General features: G+C 43.2%; 1 protein-coding gene across 4 annotated transcripts in view; it reads left to right on the top strand.

The window, feature by feature from the left end:
• MBOAT1 (membrane bound glycerophospholipid O-acyltransferase 1) overlaps positions 1-23,583 on the top strand; it is a 111,969-nt gene that overhangs the window by 72,535 nt on the left and 15,851 nt on the right. For all 4 annotated transcript variants that reach the window (XM_040460596.1, XM_040460599.1, XM_040460597.1 and 1 more), the window contains exons 4-8: positions 349-444; positions 13,637-13,692; positions 16,413-16,467; positions 17,948-18,131; positions 20,534-20,726. In XM_040460596.1, the coding sequence (XP_040316530.1) occupies positions 349-444; positions 13,637-13,692; positions 16,413-16,467; positions 17,948-18,131; positions 20,534-20,726 (584 nt within the window). The remainder of the gene's footprint in view (positions 1-348; positions 445-13,636; positions 13,693-16,412; positions 16,468-17,947; positions 18,132-20,533; positions 20,727-23,583) is intronic.

Here is a 23,583-nt window from a genome sequence, read left to right on the forward strand (position 1 = left end):
AGCGCAAGATCTTGCAGGTTCTTGCTTCGCAGCTCTGGCTGCACGATGAAATTACACCTGCTGGGTGTGTCCTGTACCAGTTAAGCCAGAATAGCAGGGGTGAGGCCCAGGCATCGGCAATTTGTAAAGCCCTCCGGGGTGACTCCATTGTGCTGTGTGCAGGTGAGAAAAGATGAAGGGTCCCAGGCAGTGAATGCAAAAGTGAGCGGAGGGGATCAGCTGGGTTACAGACCAAGCAGAGAGGACTTTGTGACTGACGATATGTGGGGAGGGAGGGAGAGGAAGAGGAGAAAGCCGATCGTGTTACTGCCACGCGTAATCATCCGATCTTCTCTCTTCTGCTTTCAGATACTCCTTCTTTGTAGCAATGGGATACCTTACAATATGCCACATCAGCCGGATATACATCTTCCACTATGGAATTCTCACTACAGACTTTTCTGGGTGAGTGTATTAATTTGGGGGGGAGGGCCCGACTGCAGACTTGCACTCCGTCTCTCGGGGTCTGTAAAGATCAAGGCTGCACAGGAGACTCCTTGGTGGCTGGTTCAATCGGTTGGTAAGACTGTGCTAATGAGGTTGGGGCTGAAGGTTTGATTGCTCTGCAGGACTGTTGGCCCTGCTGTGTTGTAAGGTTGGGGTGGCAGCCGATGGCCCGTGGGCCATGTCTGTCCTGCCGCTTGTTTCTGTAGAGTCCCAAAGGAACACAACTGGGCACCGGGTCATTACGTGTTGTCTCTGGCCTCTCCTGCACTACAGCGGTGGAGTTGCATAGTCATGACAAAACCATGTCGCCTGCAAAGCCTACAGTATTTACTGTCTTCCTCTTTATTTTATTTTATTTATTTATTTTTTTCAACGTTTATTTATTTTTGGGACAGAGAGAGACAGAGCATGAACGGGGGAGGGGCAGAGAGAGAGGGAGACACAGAATCGGAAACAGGCTCCAGGCTCTGAGCCATCAGCCCAGAGCCCGACGCGGGGCTCGAACCCACGGACCGCGAGATCGTGACCTGGCTGAAGTCAGACGCTTAACCGACTGCACCACCCAGGCGCCCCTCTGTCTTCCTCTTTAAAGGAAACGTTTCCAGTCCTCTGGTACAATGCTCTTAACATGGACTTGGTGTTTATCTCCTACTAATTAATAATACAGAAATTTTTCGCTCCCAGCTGATAAATGGTTCCCGTCCTGACCCTTCCCCCAGATTCCCTAGGCTTCTAGTGACTTGAAGGTAATACCCAGCACAGCAAGGGTCTCCATGCTGGGCTGCAAAAGTTTTTTCTTGGCCTTAACCTGCTGGGCCACCCCTCTCCTGATGGTCACCTGGTGATGACTGTGGGCAGATAAGTGAAAATTCTATACTCTGTTGCTGTTTGTTTAGGAACAGTTGTTTATGAATCTTGAGGAACGTACACTGAAGCAGGGTGATTCCTCCTAACACATTGTATATTCACCATGTTCCTTCCTGGGGAATTTGGGTCTGTTCTCTGCAGCAGCGTGAGGTCAGGCAGAGCCTGGGGTCTCCCCTCCGGTTGAATTGCACTTCCTTTCATGAGTTATTGGAGGGGAGGTAGTGAAATAAAGGTGTTGCAACTCACAGCTCAGTTCTGCGAACTTTGCAAATTTTGCGACTTAACTGTCCCACCTTGAAGAGGCTCGGGAAACCAGAGTGTTGGTTTTGGCCACAAAGACTGGTGTCCTGAAGTTTCTGTGACTGTGGTTTGGTCTTTCATGCATTGGTTCTTCTTATCCTTGGGTTCCTGGGATTTTACGTTTCTCTCTGACTTGTCTCCTTTCTGCATTTCCCTCCCTGTATGTTGTGGAGCACGGTTGTTGTTGAGTTTTTCTGAAACAAGTTCACAACTTTTTACTTTTTAATGACACGTTAGCAACATGTGGAAAATATGGGAGCAACAAAGATAACGATACAGCCAGGAAGTTACAGCATTAAACGTAATTTTTAATTTATTTTAATGTTTATTTATTTTTGAGAGAGAGGGAGAGAGCGAGAGAGCACGTGAGCAGGGAAGGGGCAGAGAGAGGGAGACACAGAAGCCGAAGCAGGCTCCAGGCTCCGAGCTGTCAGCACAGAGCCTGATGCAGGGCTCGAACCCGTGAACCGTGAGATCATGACCTGAGCCGAAGTCGGATGCTCAACTGACTGAGCCACCCAGGTGCTCCTAAAGTTCTGTCTTGAAGTTGAACCTGGTGTTTTAAAACAGCCTAACGAGATAGCTGTTCCCTTTGTAGCATGCTTCCAAACTGAAGAGCTAACATACTTTATTACGTCTTTGTTTATTTAATTTTTTTTTTTTTTTTTTATTTTGGGGGAGAGAGAGAGAGGGAGTGTAAGTGCATGGCCATGAGTAGGAGAGGGGCAGAGAGAGAGGGAGACAGAGAATCCCAAACAGGCTCCACACTGTCAGAGCCCGACCCGGGGCTTGAACCCGGGGACTGTGAGATCATGACCTGAGCTGACACCTTAACTGAGCCACTCAGGCACCCCTATAAACGTCTTTAGGATAAGAGCACAGACAGGAATTGAGTGGGATTAGAGGAGATCAGCATTTGTGCCAAACAACATATATATGTTTTTAATTTGGGAGTAACAGCTAAACTCATACTTTAAATTATTCTGGGGCGTGGCATTTTATTTGACTTTCTGAAAGTAATCAGGTTTTTGTGGGCTGGACTGTTGTTAATGGCGAGGATACCACAGACGACACGCTTTTATTAGTGGCGAATATCCTTTGTGTTTTCTCTGTGAATGTGGGCTGTTAAAAATACCAGAACATTTACTGTTCCCCTGCAGGACGCTCAACAGTTGCTGGTAATAAAGCGGGTACTTGATTCCTTTGAAGGGTGTGGAAGTGAGCTCATTTTTCTGTCTTGCTCCCAGAAGGGTACAAATTGATATTTCTGAGGGAAGCAGAAAGAAGAACCCTCATTTCCTCTTTGCAGGCTCGGCCGATTCAGGCAGCTAATTGCTCTTCCATCATGTTGGCAATTTGAGTTGCCCGTGTGTTTTTGAGAACAGTCTGTAACAAGAACGCTTATACGCTGATAGTGGGAGTACAAATTGGTACCGTCCCCTTCTGGAAGGCAACTTAGCCATAAAATTTCAAGCAGGAATTTTTTTTTTTTTTTAAGCTCATATTCTATGATAGGAGAAATTCCTAGGAATGGAATTACCTTAAGGAAATCAAATGTATTCCTAAGGGTGTTCAGCTGTTGTCAATAGTGAAAAGCTGTTAGCATCCTAAATGGTCCAAAAGAGGTGAATGATTAAATCATGGTACTAATACGTGTCCGCTGAAAATGTTGTCTTCAGAGAATGTTTAAGGATACTGGAAAATGCTTACAATACAATGGAAAATCAAATCCACAAAACTAATACATGACTTAAGACTCCCACTTTTAGGGGCGCTCAGTCCCTGACTGGGTGGCTCAGTCAGTTAAGCATCTCTGACTCTTGGTTTTGGCTCAGGTCATGGTCTCACAATTCATGGGATCAAGCCCCACCTCGGGTTCTGTGCTAACAGCATGGAGCCTGCTTGGGATTCTGTCTCCCCCTCTCTGCCCCTCCCCTGCTGGTGCTCTTTCTCAAAATAAAAATAAACATTCAAAAATAAAAGAAAAAAAAAAGATTCCCATTTTTATGAACGTGGACATGCGTAGTAAGCCCTGGAAGGAAATAATCAAAATGCTGAGACAGTAGTTCTGTTGGGAGGTCTTTATTGGTGATTTTAATAATCGTCTTATTCTTTTATATGATTATAACGAGAACTCATAAATAATACTTAAATATATTTGCAAGTATGCATATTATGAATGCATATGCATGCATATTATGGCGAAATGGTCTAGAGGAGTAGAACAATAGCCTTTGTGTTCCTTTTACCTTACTGGGGCATAATAGAAATATCACTTGTCTGCACCCCTTGCTGCTAGAGATGATCATTTGTCTGGGAAATGTTTTCTTCTCTTGGTTTATGACATCCTGGCCCCTCCACCTGACCAACTCAGTATGTGCAAATAATTGGGTTTTATGATATGGGCAAAGAAGTGACGTCTGCAGGGAGATTTGCTTATTTCGTGATTCTTCAGGCTTCTGTCAGCTCTTTGATAACTCGTATAGTCACTTGGAATTTAATTCCCAGACATGAGTATAAGTTCTACCAAGTAAGTATATTTGGTGGGTGCCTATTAGAATGGAGAACTGACGATTCTGTTACAGTTGAGTGCGAGAGTGTGGAGATTACAACTTTGGAAAGATTAATGCGAAGGGTAAGCCTATTCTACTCTGATGGACCACTGGATGGTTCCCAACAGATACTCGGTGAACTTTGAACTAAGTGGAGAAGAGTTCCCGCTACCCTTGGTTGTAGTCCTGGGGAGCTGATGGAACCATCTGTTTTGTTTGCTGTGACTTCTGGAGCCCTCCATATTCTTCCTGATGCTGGAAGAGTTGATAGGAGTTTGGTAACATTCTACTGAAGTTGTCATACCATCACCTCCTTCTTTGGTAATCCAGGGAGTGGGGGTTACCAGTGGGGCAGAAGCAACAGAGATGAGGGAGTACTGTCCGAGCCTCCTGTGCTCCTCAGCTGCTGAGTTAAGGCTACTCGTTGCATAGTTCACGTTGCATTTGGAGCCCCTGGTTGTGCAAGATGGCAGTCCCAGCCTAGGTAGTTGATTGAAAGTTTGTCATATTCCTATTCTCCCACCCTGTCTAACTTAGGCTTGCCTGACTCTTTGCTTTCCTAATATATTAGTATTACAATATTACAATATTACAATAAAAGAGGACTTTTATTATAAAGAAAAGAGTAATGAAAATGCAAAATATACTCTTTTGGATCTAAAATTACCTGTTGGAGGAAATAAGATCCTTGAATGTCAGATCTGGCGTGATGCTGGCCAGCCAACTTTATATCATTGCCCCATCTCAGTTTTACCAGGACAGAGAACTTAACCACCCTAGCTCCAAAGAGTAAGGTAAACTAGGTAGGTTTTATTGGAATGTTGTTCAAAATTGAGTTTCTGTTTAATGTTTTAAAAGACAGGTTATTTTTTGGTGGGAGTTGATACGGAAAATAGACATGGACAAATGGCTACCACTTCTGGTAAATTGCCCAGAGTTTGTAGGAAGGCACTGATTTTCTGTGTGTGTGTGTGTGTGTGTGTGTGTGTGTGTGTTGGAGGGAGTGGCATTGTTCTTTCTACCCTAATCAATCTCCATCTGCCTGTTTTCCCTTATTCATTTTTCCCTGTATGTCTTTCTCCAAATTGGAACCATAATCAGAAAAAAAAAGTGATTTTCTTTCCTTATATATATGTATAAATTTTTCCTTCTGTTGACTTTTAAAATTTCAGTATAATTAACGTAGAGTGTCATATTAGTTTCAGGTGTACAGTATACTGAATCAATAATTTTATACATTACTCTGGGCTCATCATGATTAGTATAGTCTTAATTTCCTTCACCTATTTTACCCGTCCCCACACCCACCTCCCTCTGATAACCATCAGTTTGTTCTTTGTACTTAAGGGTCTGTTTTTTTGTTTGTCTCTTTTTAAGTTTTTGTTCGTTTGTTTTCTTTCTTAAAGTCCAAATAGGAGTGAGGTCATACGGTATTTGTCTTTTTCTGACTTATTTCACTTAGCATTATACTCCCTAGATCCATCCATGTTGTTGCAAATGGCAAGATTTCATTCGTTCTTCTAGCTGAGCAATATTCCATTGCATGTATATGTACATACCACATCTTCTTTATTCGTTCATCTATTCATGGACGCTGGGCTGCTTTAATATTTTGGCCATGGTAAATAATTCTGCAATAAACAGGGGTGCATATATTGTTTTGAATTAGTGTTTTTATACTCCTTGGTTAAATACCTAGTAGTTGAATTCCTGGATCATATGGTAATTTTACTTTTCACTTTTTGAGGAACCGCCATATGATTTTCCACAGTGGCTGCACCAGTTTGCATTCCCACCGATAGTGCACTAGGGTTCCTTTTTTTTTTCACATCCTCGGCAACACTTGTTATTTCTTGTGTTTTGGATTTTAGCCATGTTCATAAGTGTGAAGTGATATTTCATTGTGGTTTTGATTTGCATTTCCCTGATGATGAGTGATTTTGAGCATCATTTTATGTGTCTGTTGGCCATCTGCACGTCTTCTGTGGAGAAATGTCTGTTCGTGTCTTTTGCCCATTTTTAAATGGGTTATTTGTTTTTTGGGTGTGGCGTTGTATCCGTTCTTTATACGTTTGGATATTAACCCTTTATTGGATATGTCATTTGAAAATATCCTCTGCCGTTCTGTAGGTTGTCTTTCAGTTTTGGTGATGGTTTCCTTCGCTGTGAAGAAGCTTTTTATTTTGATATAGGCCCACTAGTTTATTTTTGCTTTTGTTTCCCTTGCCTCAGGAGACCTGTCTAGGAAAATGTCACAGCCAATGTCAGAGAAATTACTGCCTGTACTCTCTTCTAGGATTTTGATGGTTTTGGGTCTCATATTTAGGTCTTTAATCCATTTTGAGTTTATTTGTGTGTATGATGTGAAAAAATGGTCCAGTGTCATTCTTCTGGATGTAGCTTTCCAGTTTTCCCAACACCACTTGCTGAAGAGACTTTTTCCCATCGCGTATTCTTTCTTCTTTTGTCAAAGATTAATTGAACATAAAGTTGCGGGTTTCTTCTGGGCTCCTTTGTGTTCTATTGAAATATGTGTCTATTTTTGTGGCAGTACCATACTATTTTGATTACTACAGCTTAGTAATATAACGTGAAGTCTGGAATAGTGATACCTCCAGCTTTTTCTTTTTTCAAGATTTCTTTTTGAAATTTAGGTCCTTTTGTGGTTCCATACAAATTTTAGGATTCTTTATTCTAGTTCTGTGAAAATGTTGGTGTTTTGATAGGGAGTACAGTAAATCTCTGGATTGCTTTGGATAGTAGAGACATTTTACCAATATTTGTTTTTCCAATCTGTGAGCATGGAATATTTTTCCATGTGTTACTCTTGTCTTCAATTTCTTTCATTAATATTTTATAGTTTACAAAGCACAGGTCTTTCACCTCCTTGGTTAATTTCTTCCTAGGTATTCTGTTATTTTTGGTGCAGTTGTAAATGGGATTGTATTTTTAAATTTTCTTTCTGCTACTTCATTATTAGTGTATAGAAATGCAACGGATTTCTGTACATTGATTTTGGATCCTGCGATCTTCCTGAATTTCCTTATCAGTTCAAATAGTTTTTTGGTAGACCCTTTCAAGTTTTCTATATATGGTATCATGTCATATGCAAATAGTGGAAGTTTTACATCTTCGTTACCGGTTTATATGCCTTTTATTCATTTTTTTTTTTTTTTTGTCTGATTGCTGTGGCTGGGACCTTCTGTATTATGTTGAATAAAAGTGGTAGGACACTTTTGTGGACATCCATCTCTTGTTCCTGATCTTAGGGGGAAAACTCGGTTTTTCACCATTGAATATGATGTTAGTTGTGGGTTTTTTATATATGGGCTTAATTATGTTGAGGTACGTTCCCTCTTAGCCTACTTTGTTTAAGAGTTTTTATCATGAATGGATATAGTACTCCGTGAAATGTTTTTTCTGCATCTTGAAATGATCACATGATTTTTATCCTCTTATTGATCTGTGGATTTGTGAGTATTGAACTACCCTTGCATTCTGGGAATAAATGCCACTTGATTGTGGTAAATGATTTTTTTAACATGTTGTTGGATGTAGTTTGCTAATATTTTGTTGAGGCTTTTTGCATCTATGTTTGTCAGAGATATTGGCCTGTAGTTCTCTTTTTTTTTTGTAGTGTCTTTTTTTTGTTTGTTTGTTTGTAGTGACTTTATCTGATTTTGGTATCAAGGTAGTGCAGGCCTCATAGAAGAAATTTGGAAGTTTTCTTTCCTCGTGTATTTTTTTGGATTATTTGAGAATAATAGGTATTAACTCTTCTTTAAATCTTTGGTGGAATTAACCTATGAAGCTGTCTGGTCCTGGGCTTGAGATTCAATTTTATTGTTGGTAATTGGTCTGTTCAAAATTCCTATTTCTTCCTGATTCACTTTTGGGAGGTTGTATGTTTCTAGTAATTTATCCATTTCTTCTAAGTTGTCCATTTTGTTGACATGTGATTTTTCATAATATTCTGTTATAGTCCTTTGTATTTCTGTGGTGTTGGTTGTTATTTCTTCTCATTCAATTCTTATTTTGTTTATTTGAATTCTCTTTCTTTTTAGATGAGTCTGGCTAATGGTTTATCAATTTTATTGATGTTACCTGTGGAATTATTTATCTCTCCTTCTATTATGAATGATAACCTTGCTGGGTGGAGTATTTTTAACCGCAGATTTTTTCCTTGCAGCATTTGAATATATTGTACTACTCCCTTCTGGCCTGCAGAGTTTCTGCTGAAAAATCTGTTGATAGCCTTGTGGGGTTTCTGTGTATGTAATAATTTTCTTTTGCTGTTGTAAGATGTTTCTCTTTACCACTATGTTTTGCCATTTTAATTTTTAATGTCTTGGTGTGGACCTCCTTGGGTTGATTTTTGGGTGGTGCTCTCTGGCCTCCTGGATTTGGAGTTCTGTTTCCTTTCCCAGATTAGGAAAGTTTTCACCTAGTATTTCTTGACATAAATTTTCTTCCCCCTCTTCTCTTTCTTCTCCTTCCAGGACCCCTATAATGTGAGTGTTTTTATGTTTTATGCTGTCACTGAGTTCCCTTAGTCTATTCTTATTTTTTATTATTCTTTTTTCTCCCTCCTGTTCAGCTTGATTGCTTCCATTACTCTGTCCTCCAGTTCACTGACCCATTCTTCTGCTTTCTCTAGTCTAGTCTACTATTTATTCCTTCCTGTATAAATTTTAGTTACTGAGTTCTTTATCTCTGATTGGCTCCTTTTTATGTTTTCTCTTTGTTGAACATATCACTGAGATCCTCCACTCTTTTCTCCAGTCCCATGAGTATCTTTATGAACATTACTTTAAGTTATCTCTCAGGCATATTACTTATCTCTGTTTCATTTGGCTCTCTTGCTGTGATTTTTGTCCTGTTCTTTCATTTGGAACATAGTCCTCTGTCTCATTTTGTCTAACTCTCTGTGTCTGTTTCTTTGTGTTAGGAAAGTCAGCAGTGTCTCCTGCTGTTGAAAGCAGTGGCATTATGAAGAAGGGGTCCCTTAGTGCCCTACAGGGCAATGTTCCATGTTCACCAGAACCTGGTGCTTTATGGTTTCGCTTCCTCTGTGTGTTGAGTGCACCCTATTGTTGTGACTGAGCTGCATTTGCCTTCAGACCAGTTGTCTGCAATGGCTCTCTTTGCCCGTTGTGGGCAGGATTTGGTCCCTATGTGTCTAATGGGCCAGACCAAGGGCTTGAGTCGGGTCAGAACAAGAATTTTTCAGAGCTGTGGTCACACTGAACTGCAGGGTGTTCTTCCTGTTTTGTCCCCTGACAGGCTCTAGTTGGTGTGTGGGGTCTGCAGTCAGACCCGATGTCTGCCCCAGCCCACTGCTGGGGCCAGAGTCTAACTGGTGTGTGTGGTTATCTTCTTCTACCTGCCTCCCCAAGGCAGGAGTCACTTGGAGTGGCGCTGGCCCCTGTGGCAGTTGCTTGCACAATGCCAGCTTGTGGGGCTGCTTTGGATGGACTCCTGCCAAGGGCAGATTACATGGGGCAGGAGAGTGGGGGTTGTGCGGTATTATCAAGCTAATTGGAGAGTATTTGAGCTGGTTCCCACAGGTGTCCTATTTAGGCAGGGATGTAGGGGAGAGAAATGGAGCCCACCAGCTGTTTTGTGTCTGGAGAAGACTCCTAAAGATCCCTGCCTCAAGCACACGCTCTGAGATTAGTAAATCTCCTTCCTGTATACCACAGTATACCCCAGGTATTTTTCAAATTGCTGCTTCTGTGCTGTATCTCAGCAGGCCTGTTTGTTATGCTGTCTCTTTAGGGTCCAGGACTCCGTTTCCTATCAAGCTCCAGCTGTCCCAGAGCTGAGCCTGCCAGTTTTTAAGGTTCTAGGTGTTACGTGCCGCTGGTTTTAAGGACTGCTGGTGTTAAGCCACTGTGGTTTTCAAAGCAAAATGTGAGGGGGATTTATTTTCCCGGTGTCTGGTGTGGGGTCCGCTCTTCTCCATGCTTGCAGTGACCCTCCTTCCCACAGACAGTCTCATGGGTCAGTTTGGTTCCCAGCCATGTTTGCACACTTCCTACTCTTTTCAGTGTGGCCTCTTCTCTCCGTTTAGCTGTGGTGACCCTGTTCTGTCAGTCTTCAGGTCCTTGTTTGGGTTCTCTACACCGATGTGGCCATTGTCTGGCTGTATCCATGGGATGAGGTGAGCTTAGGATCCTCGTATTTTAGCATCTTCCCCAGAGGTTGGCCTGTTTATCTTTTTTATTTCTTAATCATGAAAAATGTTATCGGACAAAAGAGAAATGGCCCTGCCTCCACCACGCTGGACTCAAACCTTGATTTCAGATTGACCGGATGGTTCCCATGGATGCAAGTGCAGCGCCTGCTACTGGTGAGTGCGTGCAAACCCCAGCACAAGGCGCACTCCTCAGCGGTGGAAAATCCGAGTACAACTCCAGTTTTAAGGCCTCGTTGTTCTGCGCAAGTTCGTTGGCTGCATCAAGGAGCCTTTTTGCGTCCTTCCTGTACTTGTAGTTGCTCGTGTGTGCCGCGTTTTGCAGTTTTGCAAAAAGTAAGCATGAGTTCCAATCATCATCGACATGTCTTGGACTATTTTAGGTTTTGACTGAAATACAACATGGATGGTATTTGCGTTTCATCTTTTAAGTCAGTAACTTTACGGATTTGACTCTCAAATCTCATAACTTGGGCATTCTGAATTTGGCATCTCATCTACTCATAAGTTTAAATAAATGGATCAATGAAAAATGTTGAGACAGGAAGGCTTCTGAGCAAGAGCATATGGCACTCCTCCTTACATGCATAGAAGAGTGAGTATGTGGGAGGATTCTAACTCCACTTCCTCTTGGTGAGATCTAATTCACATATCCTACAGTTCACTCATTTCAAGAGTACGATTCAGGGATGCCTGCCTGGCTCGGTCAGTTAAGCGTCCGACTCTTGATTTCAGCTCAGGTCATGATCTCACCATTTGAGTCTGAGCCCAGTGCTGACAGTGTGGAGCCTGCTTGGGATTCTCTCTTTCTGCCTCTCTCTCTCTCTCTCTGCCCCTCCCACGCACACCTTCTCCAAAATAAAGAAATAAACTTTAGAAAATTAAAGATTAAAAAAAAAAACATTTGAAGAATACAGTTGAGTGGTTTTGAATGTATTCACAGAGTGGATTTACAGAGTGCAACCATTACCATAATTAATTATATGACATTTTCATCACCCTCCCAGAGAAACCGGTATGCGTTAGCCCTCAGTTCTCATTTCCTCCCAACTGCCCCAGCCTTGGGCAACACTTCCTTTCTCTATGGGTCTGCCTGTCCTAGGTATTTCATGTCAGTGGAACCGTGCAATATATGACTTTTGTGTCTGGCTTCTTTCATTTAGCATAATGTTTTTAAGGACCATTTGTATTATAGCATGTGTCAGGACTTCACTGTTTTTATTGCTGAATAATACTCTATTGTGTAGACATACCACATTTCATTTACTCATTCATCAGTTGGTGGACATTTAGGTTATTTCCCTTTGGGCTATTATGAATAATGTTGCTCTGAACATGTGTGCCCACGTTTTTGTGTAAGTGTATTTTTATTTTTCATGGGTATGTTCCTAGGAGTGGGATTGCTTGGTTATATGGTGATTCTATGTTTAACCTTTTGAGAAACTGCCAGACTCCCTCAAGTAGCTTATACCAGGGCGCCTGGGTGGCTCAGTCAGTTAAGCGTCCGACCTTGGTTCAGGTCATGATCTCATGGTTTGTGAGTTCGAGCCCCGCATCGGGCTCTGTGCTGACAGCTCAGAGCCTGGAGCCTGCTTCAGAGTCTGTCTCCCTCTCACTCGGCCCCTCCCCTGCTCACACTCTGTCTCTGTCTCAAAAATAAATAAACATTAAAAATAAAAAATAAAGTAGCAGGTACCATTTAATATTCCCACTGGCAGTGTATGAGGGTTCTCCAGCTCCTGGACAATTCTTGTTATCTGTCTTTTTGATTCTAGTCATCCTGGTGGTTGAGAAGGGGCACATGATGTGATTTGCATTTCTTTGATGGCTGATTATTGTTGAGCATCTTTTCATCTGCTTATACCTCGGCCAGAGCAACTTCTTACTATTTGTATATCCTTTCTAGAGAAATGTCCATGCAGATCCTTTGGCCATTTTTAAATTATATTACTGTCTTATTCTTATTGAGTTGTAAGAGTTCTTTATATATTCTAGTGCCAAGTCCCTTATCAGATGTGTGATTTACGCATGTATTCAGCACATTCTGTGAACTATCTTCTCACTTTCTTGATGGTGTGTGTCATTTGAAGCACGGGATTTTAAGTTTTAATGATACCCGTTTAATCTATAATTTTCTTTTGTTACCTGTGAAGTTACAGGTTATTGACGTTGCATTTAAGAAACCATCACCAAGGGGCACCTGGGTGGCCCAGTCGGTTAAGCATCTGACTTCGGCTCAGGTCACGATTTCCTGGTTCATGAGTTTGAGCCTCGCGCCAGGCTCTGTGCTGACAGCTGGAGCCTGGCAACCGTTTTGGATTCTGTCTCCCTCTCTCTCTGCCCGTCCCCTGCTCACGCTCTGTCTCTCTCTCTCTCTCTCTGTCTCAAAAAATTATTAAAAAAAAAGAAACCGTCACCCAATCTAAGGTCATAAAGATTTATGCCTGTGTTTCCTTCTAAGAGATTTATGGTTTTAGCCTGCATTTAGGTATTCGATGCAGTTTTAATTACTTTTGTATCTTTTTTTATGTGACTAGTTGTGCCATCACTATTTAAGAAGATTGTTCTTGCCTCTATTGAATTATCTTGGCATCCTTGTTGACATGATGGCACTTCTTAGGCAAGTTTTTATTTGAGGTCTTTTTTCAGGTTAGGATTGGTGTTGTTTTTGGTCACTAAACGGTTTATGGACAGGTGGCTGCGTTTTACAAATGAATCTTTTACTACGGAAAAAGTACGTGCAAGAATTGCCTTTACTAGAACAACACATGGCAGAAGATACTAGAATGAAGAAGCCAGAATATGTACCTCATCCAGGCGGAAGCAGGGCACTGGATTTAGGTATCTCCCAAACTGATGCTGCTCATATGTTACTGTGCATCTGAGTTCCCTGGAGATGTTGGTAAGATGCAGGTTTCCATTCTCTGGTTCCGGAACGAAGTGTACGAGTCTGCATTTTTAACGAGTTCCAGACAACGTAGTCGGTGCCGGTACTGGAATTCTAGGCTTTGAGTAACAGTGCAAGAGAGGCTTTCTGGTGTGATCTCGTTCCGTGTTGTTCTATCTACTTACTTAAAGTGATTTGGAAAGGAAATAAAAATGTGTTTTTCAAATCCAGTGTGTTCGTATTTTATTGAATAACCTTCGGGACAAAACACCACCGGTCAGGGAAATAGAATGAAAGTTTCTTCTAGTGGCCCTTCTGCCAATGGATTATCTTCTGTCTTCCTTTTAGGCCTCTGATGATTGTCACACAGAAGATCACGACCTTGGCATTCCAAGTTCATGATGGTGAGAAGAACTCTCCTTTTGGTTCTGAGAGTGAGCCTGACAGAGACCTTCGTTTAGGCTATATCCACAGTCCAGGTCTTATTGTAACTTGTCAGAAATTTGCAAGCTTCTTTAATCAAAGCTTTTTACTTTTCTCGGCTATTATTTACCACTTTTCCTGCTGAATCTGCCGTCTACATTTGCTGAAGTCTTTATACCGAGAAGGGGTTTTTTTTGTTTGTTTGTTTATACCACATTTTAAATGTATGGTGCGCTCTGCCCTTCATTTCTAAATCTGTTGATTTTTTCTTTGGTTTAATCTGAGGTGCTCATAAGGTAATAAAAAAATAGTATTGGCTGATTAATCTTTTTTTTTAAATGTTTATTTACTTTTTGAGAGAGAGAGAGCGAGAGCGAGTGGTGGGGGGGGGGGGGGGGGCAGAGAGAAGGGGAGACACAGAACCCGAAACAGGCTCCAGGTTCTGAGCCATCAGCACAGAGCCCGATGCAGAGCTCGAACTCACAAACCCGTAAGATCATGAGCTGAACCAAAGTTGGACGCTCAACCAACTGAGCCACCCAGGTGCCCTTGGCTAATCGTTTTTCATGCTGGATTTGTTTTGTTAGCTTAGTGTTTTTGTTTTTGCTTAGCTTGGAAAATTATCTAATGAGATTAGCGTGACCCTTGTCCTAGAAGAAGGAAGAACCTTCTGTTTGTATAAAACTGAACATTTTCTTTGCTCATGCCCTTCCTGCAAATGGCCAAGAAAGTGTGATTTACATGATTAAAACCTGGTTCCAGGGGATGAGTACAGCACTTTCAGCCGGGTGGAAGATTTTAATATGGGCTTAAGAGGTGTCAGGTACAATTAGTAAAAGTATATTCTGCAGATTTGTACTGCTCTGGCAAACGCTTTCGGACGGTTGAAGCTTCTTTATGTGCCAACAGGTTGAGTAGATTTACAATCTCTGTCAGCTAGTCTTATTTTTCTTTAAAGCTTGGGAACCGATTTAATTTCATTTTGACCCTGGGTATTCCGAGTTCATACTTGGCAATTTATTTTTTTTTTTATTTTTTTTTTTAACGTTTATTTATTTTTGAGACAGAGAGAGACAGAGAATGAACAGGGGAGGGGCAGAGAGAGAGGGAGGCACAGAATCTGAAGCAGGCTCCAGGCTCTGACTCTGAGCTGTCAGCACAGAGCCCGACGCGGGGCTAGAACTCACGGACCGCGAGATCATGACCTGAGCCGAAGTCGGCCGCTTAACCGACTGAGCCACCCAGGCGCCCCCATACTTGGCAATTTAATCACTGTGTAGAGAACTGGGTAATTTCATACCAGGGATGGGGTCTTTCTAGGGAGACCATCTGTCCTGGTTTGCCCAGGACTGAGTGCTTTCCCAGGACATGAGACTTTTAGGACCCAAACTGGGTAAGTCCTGGGCAAACGGGGGTGAGTTGCTGAATGTTTTTGTACCTAAAAGTCTACTTGGTAGTGGTTATAGACTAATATTAGCACCATAAACCAATAACTAAAATCAATTTAATTTCTAAGATTGCCAGAGATGTATTGTTGAGATCTTAGAAGAAAGTGTGATTTTTTTTTTTTTAAATACCGCCTTTTTTTTTTTTTTTTTTTTTTTTTATAGGCTTTTTGCCTACATTTACTATTTAAACCATTCTCAGTATACCCGATTTTCTGGAACAACCCTTATATGCAGCAAGATGTTTGTTTGCCGTTTCTTTTTTTCTTTTGCGTGGGAGGAACAAGTAAAATTCAGAAACACTCTGCCTGCCTTTAGACATGTTTCTGAAGTGCCTCTGTGATCGGTGATTATAATCAGTCTTAGCTGAATATACAGTTTTAAGGTCAACTTATGACACTTCAGTTTGAGTATAAGTTAACATCTAAATTTTATGAGAAGCACTAAGGTGATTTTCTGGCATGGATGAATTTTGTTTTATTAAAAATTCTTCGTAATGTTTATTTATTTTTGAGAGAGACAGAGACAGAACACGAGCAGGGGAAGGGCAAAGAGAGAGGGAGGCACAGAATCCGAAGCAGGCTCCAGGCTCTGAGCTGTCAGTGCAGAGCCCGACGCGGGGCTCGAACCCATGAACCGTGAGACCGTGACCTGAGCCGAAGTTGGATGCTTAACCGACTTGACTCACCCAGGCGCCCCTGTATGAGTTTTAAAAGAATAATCACCTGATAATTCTTCTGTGTTTTCCCCGCATTCAGGCTTCCATTTCCTGTTTTTTGGAAGAGGAAAGTCCCCTGTTCCTTTCCCCATTCCACACCTGTGTTCTCAGCCGATACTGGGTGTCTGCACCCAGTGCACTCAGGGAGGTACTTAAGCTGGTGTGGGCAGCAAAGGCCGGCTTCTCTCTCTCATGTAGCAGTGAAACCAGAGGCACTTTGGCAAGGAGTGGAGGAGATGTGGGGGCTTCTCTGGGATCCATGACAGACTGTGCAGATTCAGTAGCAGTCCCTGAATCCTCCCCTCTTCACAAGAACATATAGAGACTTTCCTCCTCACACACATATTTGTGGGTAGCTCTTGAATCCGGGACATTAAAAAAAAAAAAAAAAAAAAAGGAAGAGGAGGACCCTTTTATGATTTCTGAAGCAAAATTAATGAAATATGAGATAAATCACTTTCCTCAAATGAATTTTGTAAGCCTCTTTTAGAATGAGTTATCTGCTTCACACATCTTCTAACTTTTTTCTTTTTTATAGGATTAGGTCGAAGAGCTGAAGACCTCTCTGCTGAGCAACATCGACTTGCTGTGAAGTAAGTTTTCACAGTATGTTCTCTAGGCCTTGGTGTATCAGTGTCCAGAAATCCCCCTCTTTTCAGTATCTGCATATTCACTGCATTATATGGAGGTAATACTGTCTGTTTAATGAACCTGCTGTTGATGGATACTTGGGGTTGTCTGTCAGTCTGTGGCTTTTACAAGTCAGTGATGCATGACCCTGTTCCTTGGTCATTTTAAACAAGTTTGGGTATAATGGTGGGACAGATTCCCGGAAGCGGGGTTGCTGGGCCAGAGAGTAAATGGATCTGTAGTTTTGTTTGTTTTGCAAGATTCTCCTTCACGGAGGTTGTTATGTCCGTTATTACCGAGTTATTTTTATGGGGCCTGTGTCAGAGGGTCCTCAAGAAAGAGTTGTCGGTGCCCGTCAGTAGGATTAAATGCTGGTACGAAACGGACTCAAAGGGCTGGACAGAGGACTGGGGGCCGGGGGATGGGAGGCAGGTGGCAGGAAGCAGGCTGAAGACAGATTGTGGCTGGTGTGGGTGTTGGAGAGGAAGGGAGACTAACGGAGGAGAGTAGCATTGATGGGGAGTGGAAAGAGCCCGTGGCGTAGCACATCGGGGAAGGTGGTGCAGCCATAGTGGTGGAGGGTTCCTGCCAGAGACTTGTAGGAGGCAGGATAAGGAAGAGAGGGTCCTGGGTGGTCAGGAGACGGAGTGCCCCATTTTCACACGAAGGGATCGGGACTTGGAAGAAATGGAGACCCATTGCAAGAGACTAATGAATCCAACTCTTTGGTCAGTGTTATGAGGGCGTAAGTGCTGTAGGGTATATTTCAGTGACGGGTTACCAGGGGCATTTTAGGGAGCCTTGTCCGCACAATACCATCCTGCCCTTTTAAATGCCATTAAAACACTACCCAGAACTGGTCTCTACAGAATTGTTTCCTGCCGCTACTTCTGTCTGTTGTTCAGGACCTCGTGCCTGGATGCCAGAGCAGACAAGAGGCTGCACAGGGGTGGTTTTGCGTGTCCTCTTCTAGTGGAAACTGGTTCCACCCATCATTTGTTTTGTATTTATTTTGGCAGTCGGGAGGGAGTTTTCCCATTTCAGTGCATCTCGAGCAGCTAACATTAGGTCAGGTTCCCACCCTGCCTTATGTTTATTACCTTCCTTTTTCTCTTGTTAGGCGACCAAGGGTGATGAGAAAGCGCATTTCCCAGCCTCAGAGCCTCCTTTACCCTGGACCTCACCCTCCATGTCCATAGCCGCAGCCGGCCAGCAGAGGGCGCCACGGAGCGCTGCGCCTTCCCAGAGCCACTCCCCAGTTTAACCTGCCCTTTCAAACCAGGTTTCTAGCTTTGGTGGATTTTTAGAGAAACGGAACCCAGAAAGACCACCGCACGTCTGGTAATCTACAAAGACAACCCCTGTGTTTAGGATTGGCCTACTTGCGGATCTAAAAGAAAAATCCAAAGACCGAAGACTTCAACTTGTTGTTTATTTTCACAGGGTAAAGCCCTCCTTTTTGCAATACTTAAGCTATCTTCTCAACTTCATGAGTGTCATAGCTGGCCCTTGCAACAATTTCAAGGATTACATAGCCTTTATTGAGGGGAGACATATGCACATGAAGTTGCTGGAAGTGAACTGGAAGCAGAGAGGTTTCCAGAGCCTGCCAGAGCCTTCTCCCACTGTAAGTTTTTAGTGCCGAGAGTGTTTACGCAGAGCTCCAGAAAAATAGAGCTCTGCTTCCAGGGCTGACTCTCACTGGTAATTGTTCTAATTAAAAAGCCAAACAGTTCACCAAAAAGCGTGGCCAGTAACCCCCCCCCCCCCCCCCCCCCCCCCCCCCCTGCACTGAAAATACTGGTATTGGTATTTATTTACAGCAGTTTTCCATGTTGGAACACCACATGTTTATTGCACAGAGGAGCTCATTGGCTGGAAATATTAAGGCAATTCGTCCATTAGTCAGCCAATATTTAATGCTTACAGTGTGCTCGGCCCTGTGCTAGTTAACACGTTCGGATTTATGAGTGTTTTGTCTTTAGGGATAGAAATTCATATCCAGCCCAAAGATAATATCGGGAAAGGGGGGATGGGAAGGGGTGGGAACCAGAATAAATGCGATTTTTATTTCAGAGCCCACTTCTTATGTGGGAAACCAGTTTTACGTGGGCATGCTTAAAGCTTGGTTTTATTGACTTCGAGAGAGTTTAAGATGGCTTTTTAAAAAATATTTTCATTTTAATTTGCATTTTGCTCATTTCAAAGTGGTCAACAATAGGATCGCTTCTTGAACTTTACAAAAACGCTGCATTTATTCAGATCACATGGCCTGTATTTAAGGGACGTTTGTAATTAGCTGAAGGAATAGGGAACATTGGAAAGAGGAGAAAACCGGGAGATTGGAGTTAAATATTTTGTAGGGGCGCCTGGGTGGCGCAGTCGGTTAAGCGTCCGACTTCAGCCAGGTCACGATCTCGCGGTCCGTGAGTTCGAGCCCCGCGTCGGGCTCTGGGCTGATGGCTCGGAGCCTGGAGCCTGTTTCCGATCCTGTGTCTCCCTCTCTCTCTGCCCCTCCCCCGTTCATGCTCTGTCTCTCTCTGTCCCAAAAATAAAAATAAAAAAAAGTTGAAAAAAAAATTAAAAAAAAAAATAAAAATAAATATTTTGTAAATGCTACAACCTAGGCAAAGTTAACTATTTGAAAATTTAAGTGACTTCTGGAGCATGCGTTTTCAGAGAGTTTCGGTGCTGTCGGGTCTTTGACAGTTTATGGTCTGTCCACTGTCTCCTCTCTTGCTGCGGCATCAAAACAACATAGCAGTGAGGTCACCGTGGCCACGAGACATCAGGGTGCCCGCGGGTGTTTCTTGGCAGGGTCTGTCACAGTACTGCTTCTATGTTGCACGTGCTCGTAGAGAATATTCTCAGAGACTCTTAACATCACTCTCCAGGGAGCCTCTTGCATGTTTGTGCATGGAGAGCATGAAGCAGGGAGGTGGTATTTTGGCTGAAGACACATTGGTGGGAGAGGGTGGCCCTCACGAGCTGGTGCTTCCCCAGTGTGTTGGCATCATCGTGGCTAAGTGTGGCGTGCACTCGACTGGGAGCCAGGCGTCGTTGGATGCCTTGCAGACACTCACTCACCTAACCCTCAAGCTGAGGGAGGTGCTGTTGCTGTCCTGCTGTCCCCATATTACAAAGAGAAAGTGGCCCCCTTTTTTTTTTTTTTTTTTTTAAGTTGGGAACCAGAATCCTATTGATGTTCATTGACATTGCGTGAAATGTCAGGGAAACTGAGCAGAAATCACTTGGTCCAGAGGCATTTAAAACACTAGCACATCATGGAGCGCCTGGATGGCTCAGTCGGTTAAGCAACCCACTTCGGCTCAGGTCATGATCTCACGGTTTTTGAGTTTGAGCCCTGCATCGGGCTCTGTGCTGACAGCCCAGAGCCTGGAGCCCGCTTCGGATTCTGGGTCTCCCTCTCTCTCTGCCCCTCCCCCACTCATGCTGTCTCTCAAAAATAAATAAACGTCAAAAAAGCCAAAAAACCACTAGCACATCTCAAGGCCAGAGCAGACCACATGTAAACCATCCTGGAAGGCTTCCTAAAGCTTTCCATTACCTGCTCACGTCCTGGCTCAGGCCCTTGAAAACTGGCACAGAATCCTTCCTACCTAAGCCTCTGTCCTTGTGGTGACTGAAACCCATTTCCTCGGCTCTGCTGGTGACAGAAGTGGAAGACAAGTGAAATGGTTCTTTTTGATGGAAGACTGCCACCCTATAATGTTATTTCCCTTATGTTGTGGGTAATAAGACGCCTACCTTTTATTGGCAGAATGTGCTGGTAATCATGGTCTTCCATTTTAGATACATTCAATCCTCAAGGGTCAGAGGTATGTTCTTTCTTCACTTGTAGCCCATATGCCCAGCATCCAATTTGTGTCCTAGGCGTGCCTCTCCTTCTAGGGCCTATTGCCAAAGCGGCTCTTGGAACAGCTTTGTTCTTAATGTGCCCTTGCTCAAATTGTTTTTCTTCATACTGGAATCTTGAATGGTTACACCGATTCTTTTCCACATTTTCAGGGAGCTGTGATCCGCAAGTTGTACATGACCTTGGTGTCTCTCCTTCTGTTTTTGACACTCACGAAGACCTTCCCTGTCACCTGCCTGGTTGATGACTGGTTTGTTCATAAAGCGAACTTTCTGACTCGACTGTGCTACTTGTATATCGTCATGCAAGCCTCGAAGCCCAAGTATTACTTTGCCTGGACGTTAGGTATGTTCGATGGAATGGCCCTGCATGACAGAACAGCATTTGGGATCACCTAATCAAAACAGAGTTCAATACGTAATGGGGGTGGCTGAGCCAGTATCATTCTGTATTTTATCGCGCAGCACTTCTGTCTCCTGCCATCCATAAACTCAATCACCCATGATAAGAGGAAAGCAATCCTGCCTCTCGTTTAAACTCAATGCTATTAACAGATGTCCAAATCTGGAAGCTTCCTCCACCAGTCAGAACTGGCCTTCAGTACGGCGGAAAGTTAGGGAAAAATTCCAGAATGAGCTGGTCATCGGGCCATTTTTCTGGGTTGTACATAATACGGGATACATGCTTGAATGATTTACCGATGCACATCCTGATTGAGGTTATGCTGCTTTAATTGTTGGTTAAGATTTTTTTCAAGTGATTTTTTTTTTTTTAAGGTAGAAAACTCAACTTACTTTGATTTTTCTCTCTTTCCTTTCAAACATTTTTAGACTGGAAAAGTTTAAAGCTTTGCTGGAGTGAGCCGTGAGTCCTTCTATTTACTTACCAGGCGTGGTAAGGGATTTTGATAAGGCACGGCAGCTGTGTCTAGTTCACATTTGGAACCCTTTCAGGAATGGAAATTTGACTTCTTAGCTGAGGGTGACCTGGGGCTTGATGTCAGGGAGCGGTGATTTGGTTTATTAAGCGAAACAGATGATTAAACTCAGTGCCTGGTGCTTCGCCCATATTCCGTGAGTGAAGGCATAGCACTTAATTGAGTTCCTTTTTTCTCATTTCATGCTCCCAAGTTTTTATCTCCAAATTAAAGCTGGTAGCTACTGAATTTTTATTTTTTGTGGTAAAATAGACATAATGTAGAATTTATCATTTTAACCATCTCTATGCGTCCAACAGACTGGAATTAAGTAAATACACGGTGTTGGGCGACCATCACCACCATCTGTCTCCAGGACGTTTTCCGTCACCCCAAACAGGAATGCTGTACCCGTTAGAAAAAGTAATATTCTCCTCATTCCTCCCTCTCCCCGGCCCCTGGTCTACATGATTTTCATAGGTCGAGATGTTCAGGGATAAGTTCAGTCCGGTGCAGTATTGATGTAATACTTGGCCAGAAAGATCGGACTTAAGGCTCTTAAACAAGTTTGCAGCATGGGAAATTGTGTCTGTCCTATTTGGTTACTTCAGGGAGTTTTTGTCGAGGACCGGGTGCTGTGCTCGGGGGAACGCAAAGCGGGGACAAGAGCTCTGGTCTGTGGTCAAGATGGTTACGTTGTGTGGGCACAGAATTGTGCACCCCATCCAGGCAGGACACAGAGAGAGCTGTCCCCAGGCGAGGAGTACAGAGGGGACGAGGAATATGGGCTGGGGCTTCAAAAGTCCTATTCCTCTTTCTGTAGTCGTTTGATTACTTGAGAAGGAGAATTTCTTGTAAGTAGGCGTGACGCATACTATGGCGAACCCTGCTCGGCGTACCAGGCTTAGTTTTCTACGTGAATTACTTAATGTCTTCACTCTGCTCTAACCTGCGGGTGCGTCTGTGTGTGTGTGCACGTGGGCGTGTAAGAGAATGAGTGAGAGAGGAAGAGCTAATACTCTTTCACGCCCTCTTCTGCCTTTTGCTTGTTCACTTACTTTCCTTTTCTCTCTCCTCTCCCTACTTTTCCCTCTCCCGCATTCTGTATCCTAGGGCTTACGGGCTGGCTTCTGGACTAAATGAGCTCCTGCTTTAGGAGGAAAGAAAGGCCAGTCCGTGGCCTCATAGGGAAAGTCTAACACGAGGTGGGTTGTGCTGGTGGGGCTGAGGGTGGGGAGGGGGTTCTAGGGAATGGGGTGTCATTCTGCCCTTTCGGGAGTGCCCCAGATACTGGGAGTATAGAAGTAATCTTTCCCGTGGGTAGCTTTTTCTTTGGACTTGGCTCTTTTCTATACCCTCTTCCCTTTATCTGGTTTTGATAGCTTCAGTAGAAACACTTCATTAATTTGTATGGCCTCAATTTGAACCTTGTTAGTTTAGATTGCTTGGGCTGGTCTGAAATTAACCTTTGTGTTACGAATAAAGAAGCAATGAAGAGTGTAACAGGGAATGCTTAAACTGCTTTACCAAATAATTGTTTTATCCAGCTCCTTCAAACATCATTTACATATAATTGATGCACTAATTATACGTGATTATAAATTTAATCCTTAAAGCTGGCCTCTTGATGGGTCTCAGCTGAGCTGCACCGTGTTAGCCTCGTTTTCTCGTTACTGTTTACAGTGAAATAATTAAAGCTGTTTTCTTTGGACTTTATGTACGATCCTGGTTGTTTTTCCCTTGCTAATTAGTACTAATTAGCGAGACTCAACTTCAGCCCAGGCTGTGTTCCAAGGATCACGACCTCCAAAATATAGGTATCCAACTTATCTATGATCATACAGTAGGCAATACAAGTAAAGCCAGTTTGGGGCTGGTGAATTTAGCACCCACCTCCGCTTGGAGACAAAAACAAGTCTTCGGTTAAGAGGAGGCGGAATGCACTAGGGGGACCCGGTACGTCCCCATCCTCTATAGAGACGTAGCATCCGAGAGTCGCTATTTCTGGTCCTTCATTTATCTTGACGGGGTGGCTCGTAGCCGCTCAGGCTGTGGGATCAGAATTCCTTCTAGCATTCGGAGTCTGGCATTGTTGACCACCTGCGTAATGAGAATGTTAGCATCACTAAGCCTGGGCAAGACGGACACTGTGGTAACAGCTAACATTTCTTGAGCGCCCACAGGCAAGGCACCGTGCTGTGCGCTCACTCATATCTCATTTAAGTCTTTCCACATGGCTTTAAATTTGATACCATTCTTCTATCCAATTTCCTCTCGAGGGAATGG

Source organism: Herpailurus yagouaroundi, unplaced genomic scaffold (genome assembly GCF_014898765.1).
Source record: "Herpailurus yagouaroundi ecotype Mexico unplaced genomic scaffold, PumYag 250, whole genome shotgun sequence".
Lineage (NCBI taxonomy): Eukaryota > Metazoa > Chordata > Mammalia > Carnivora > Felidae > Herpailurus > Herpailurus yagouaroundi.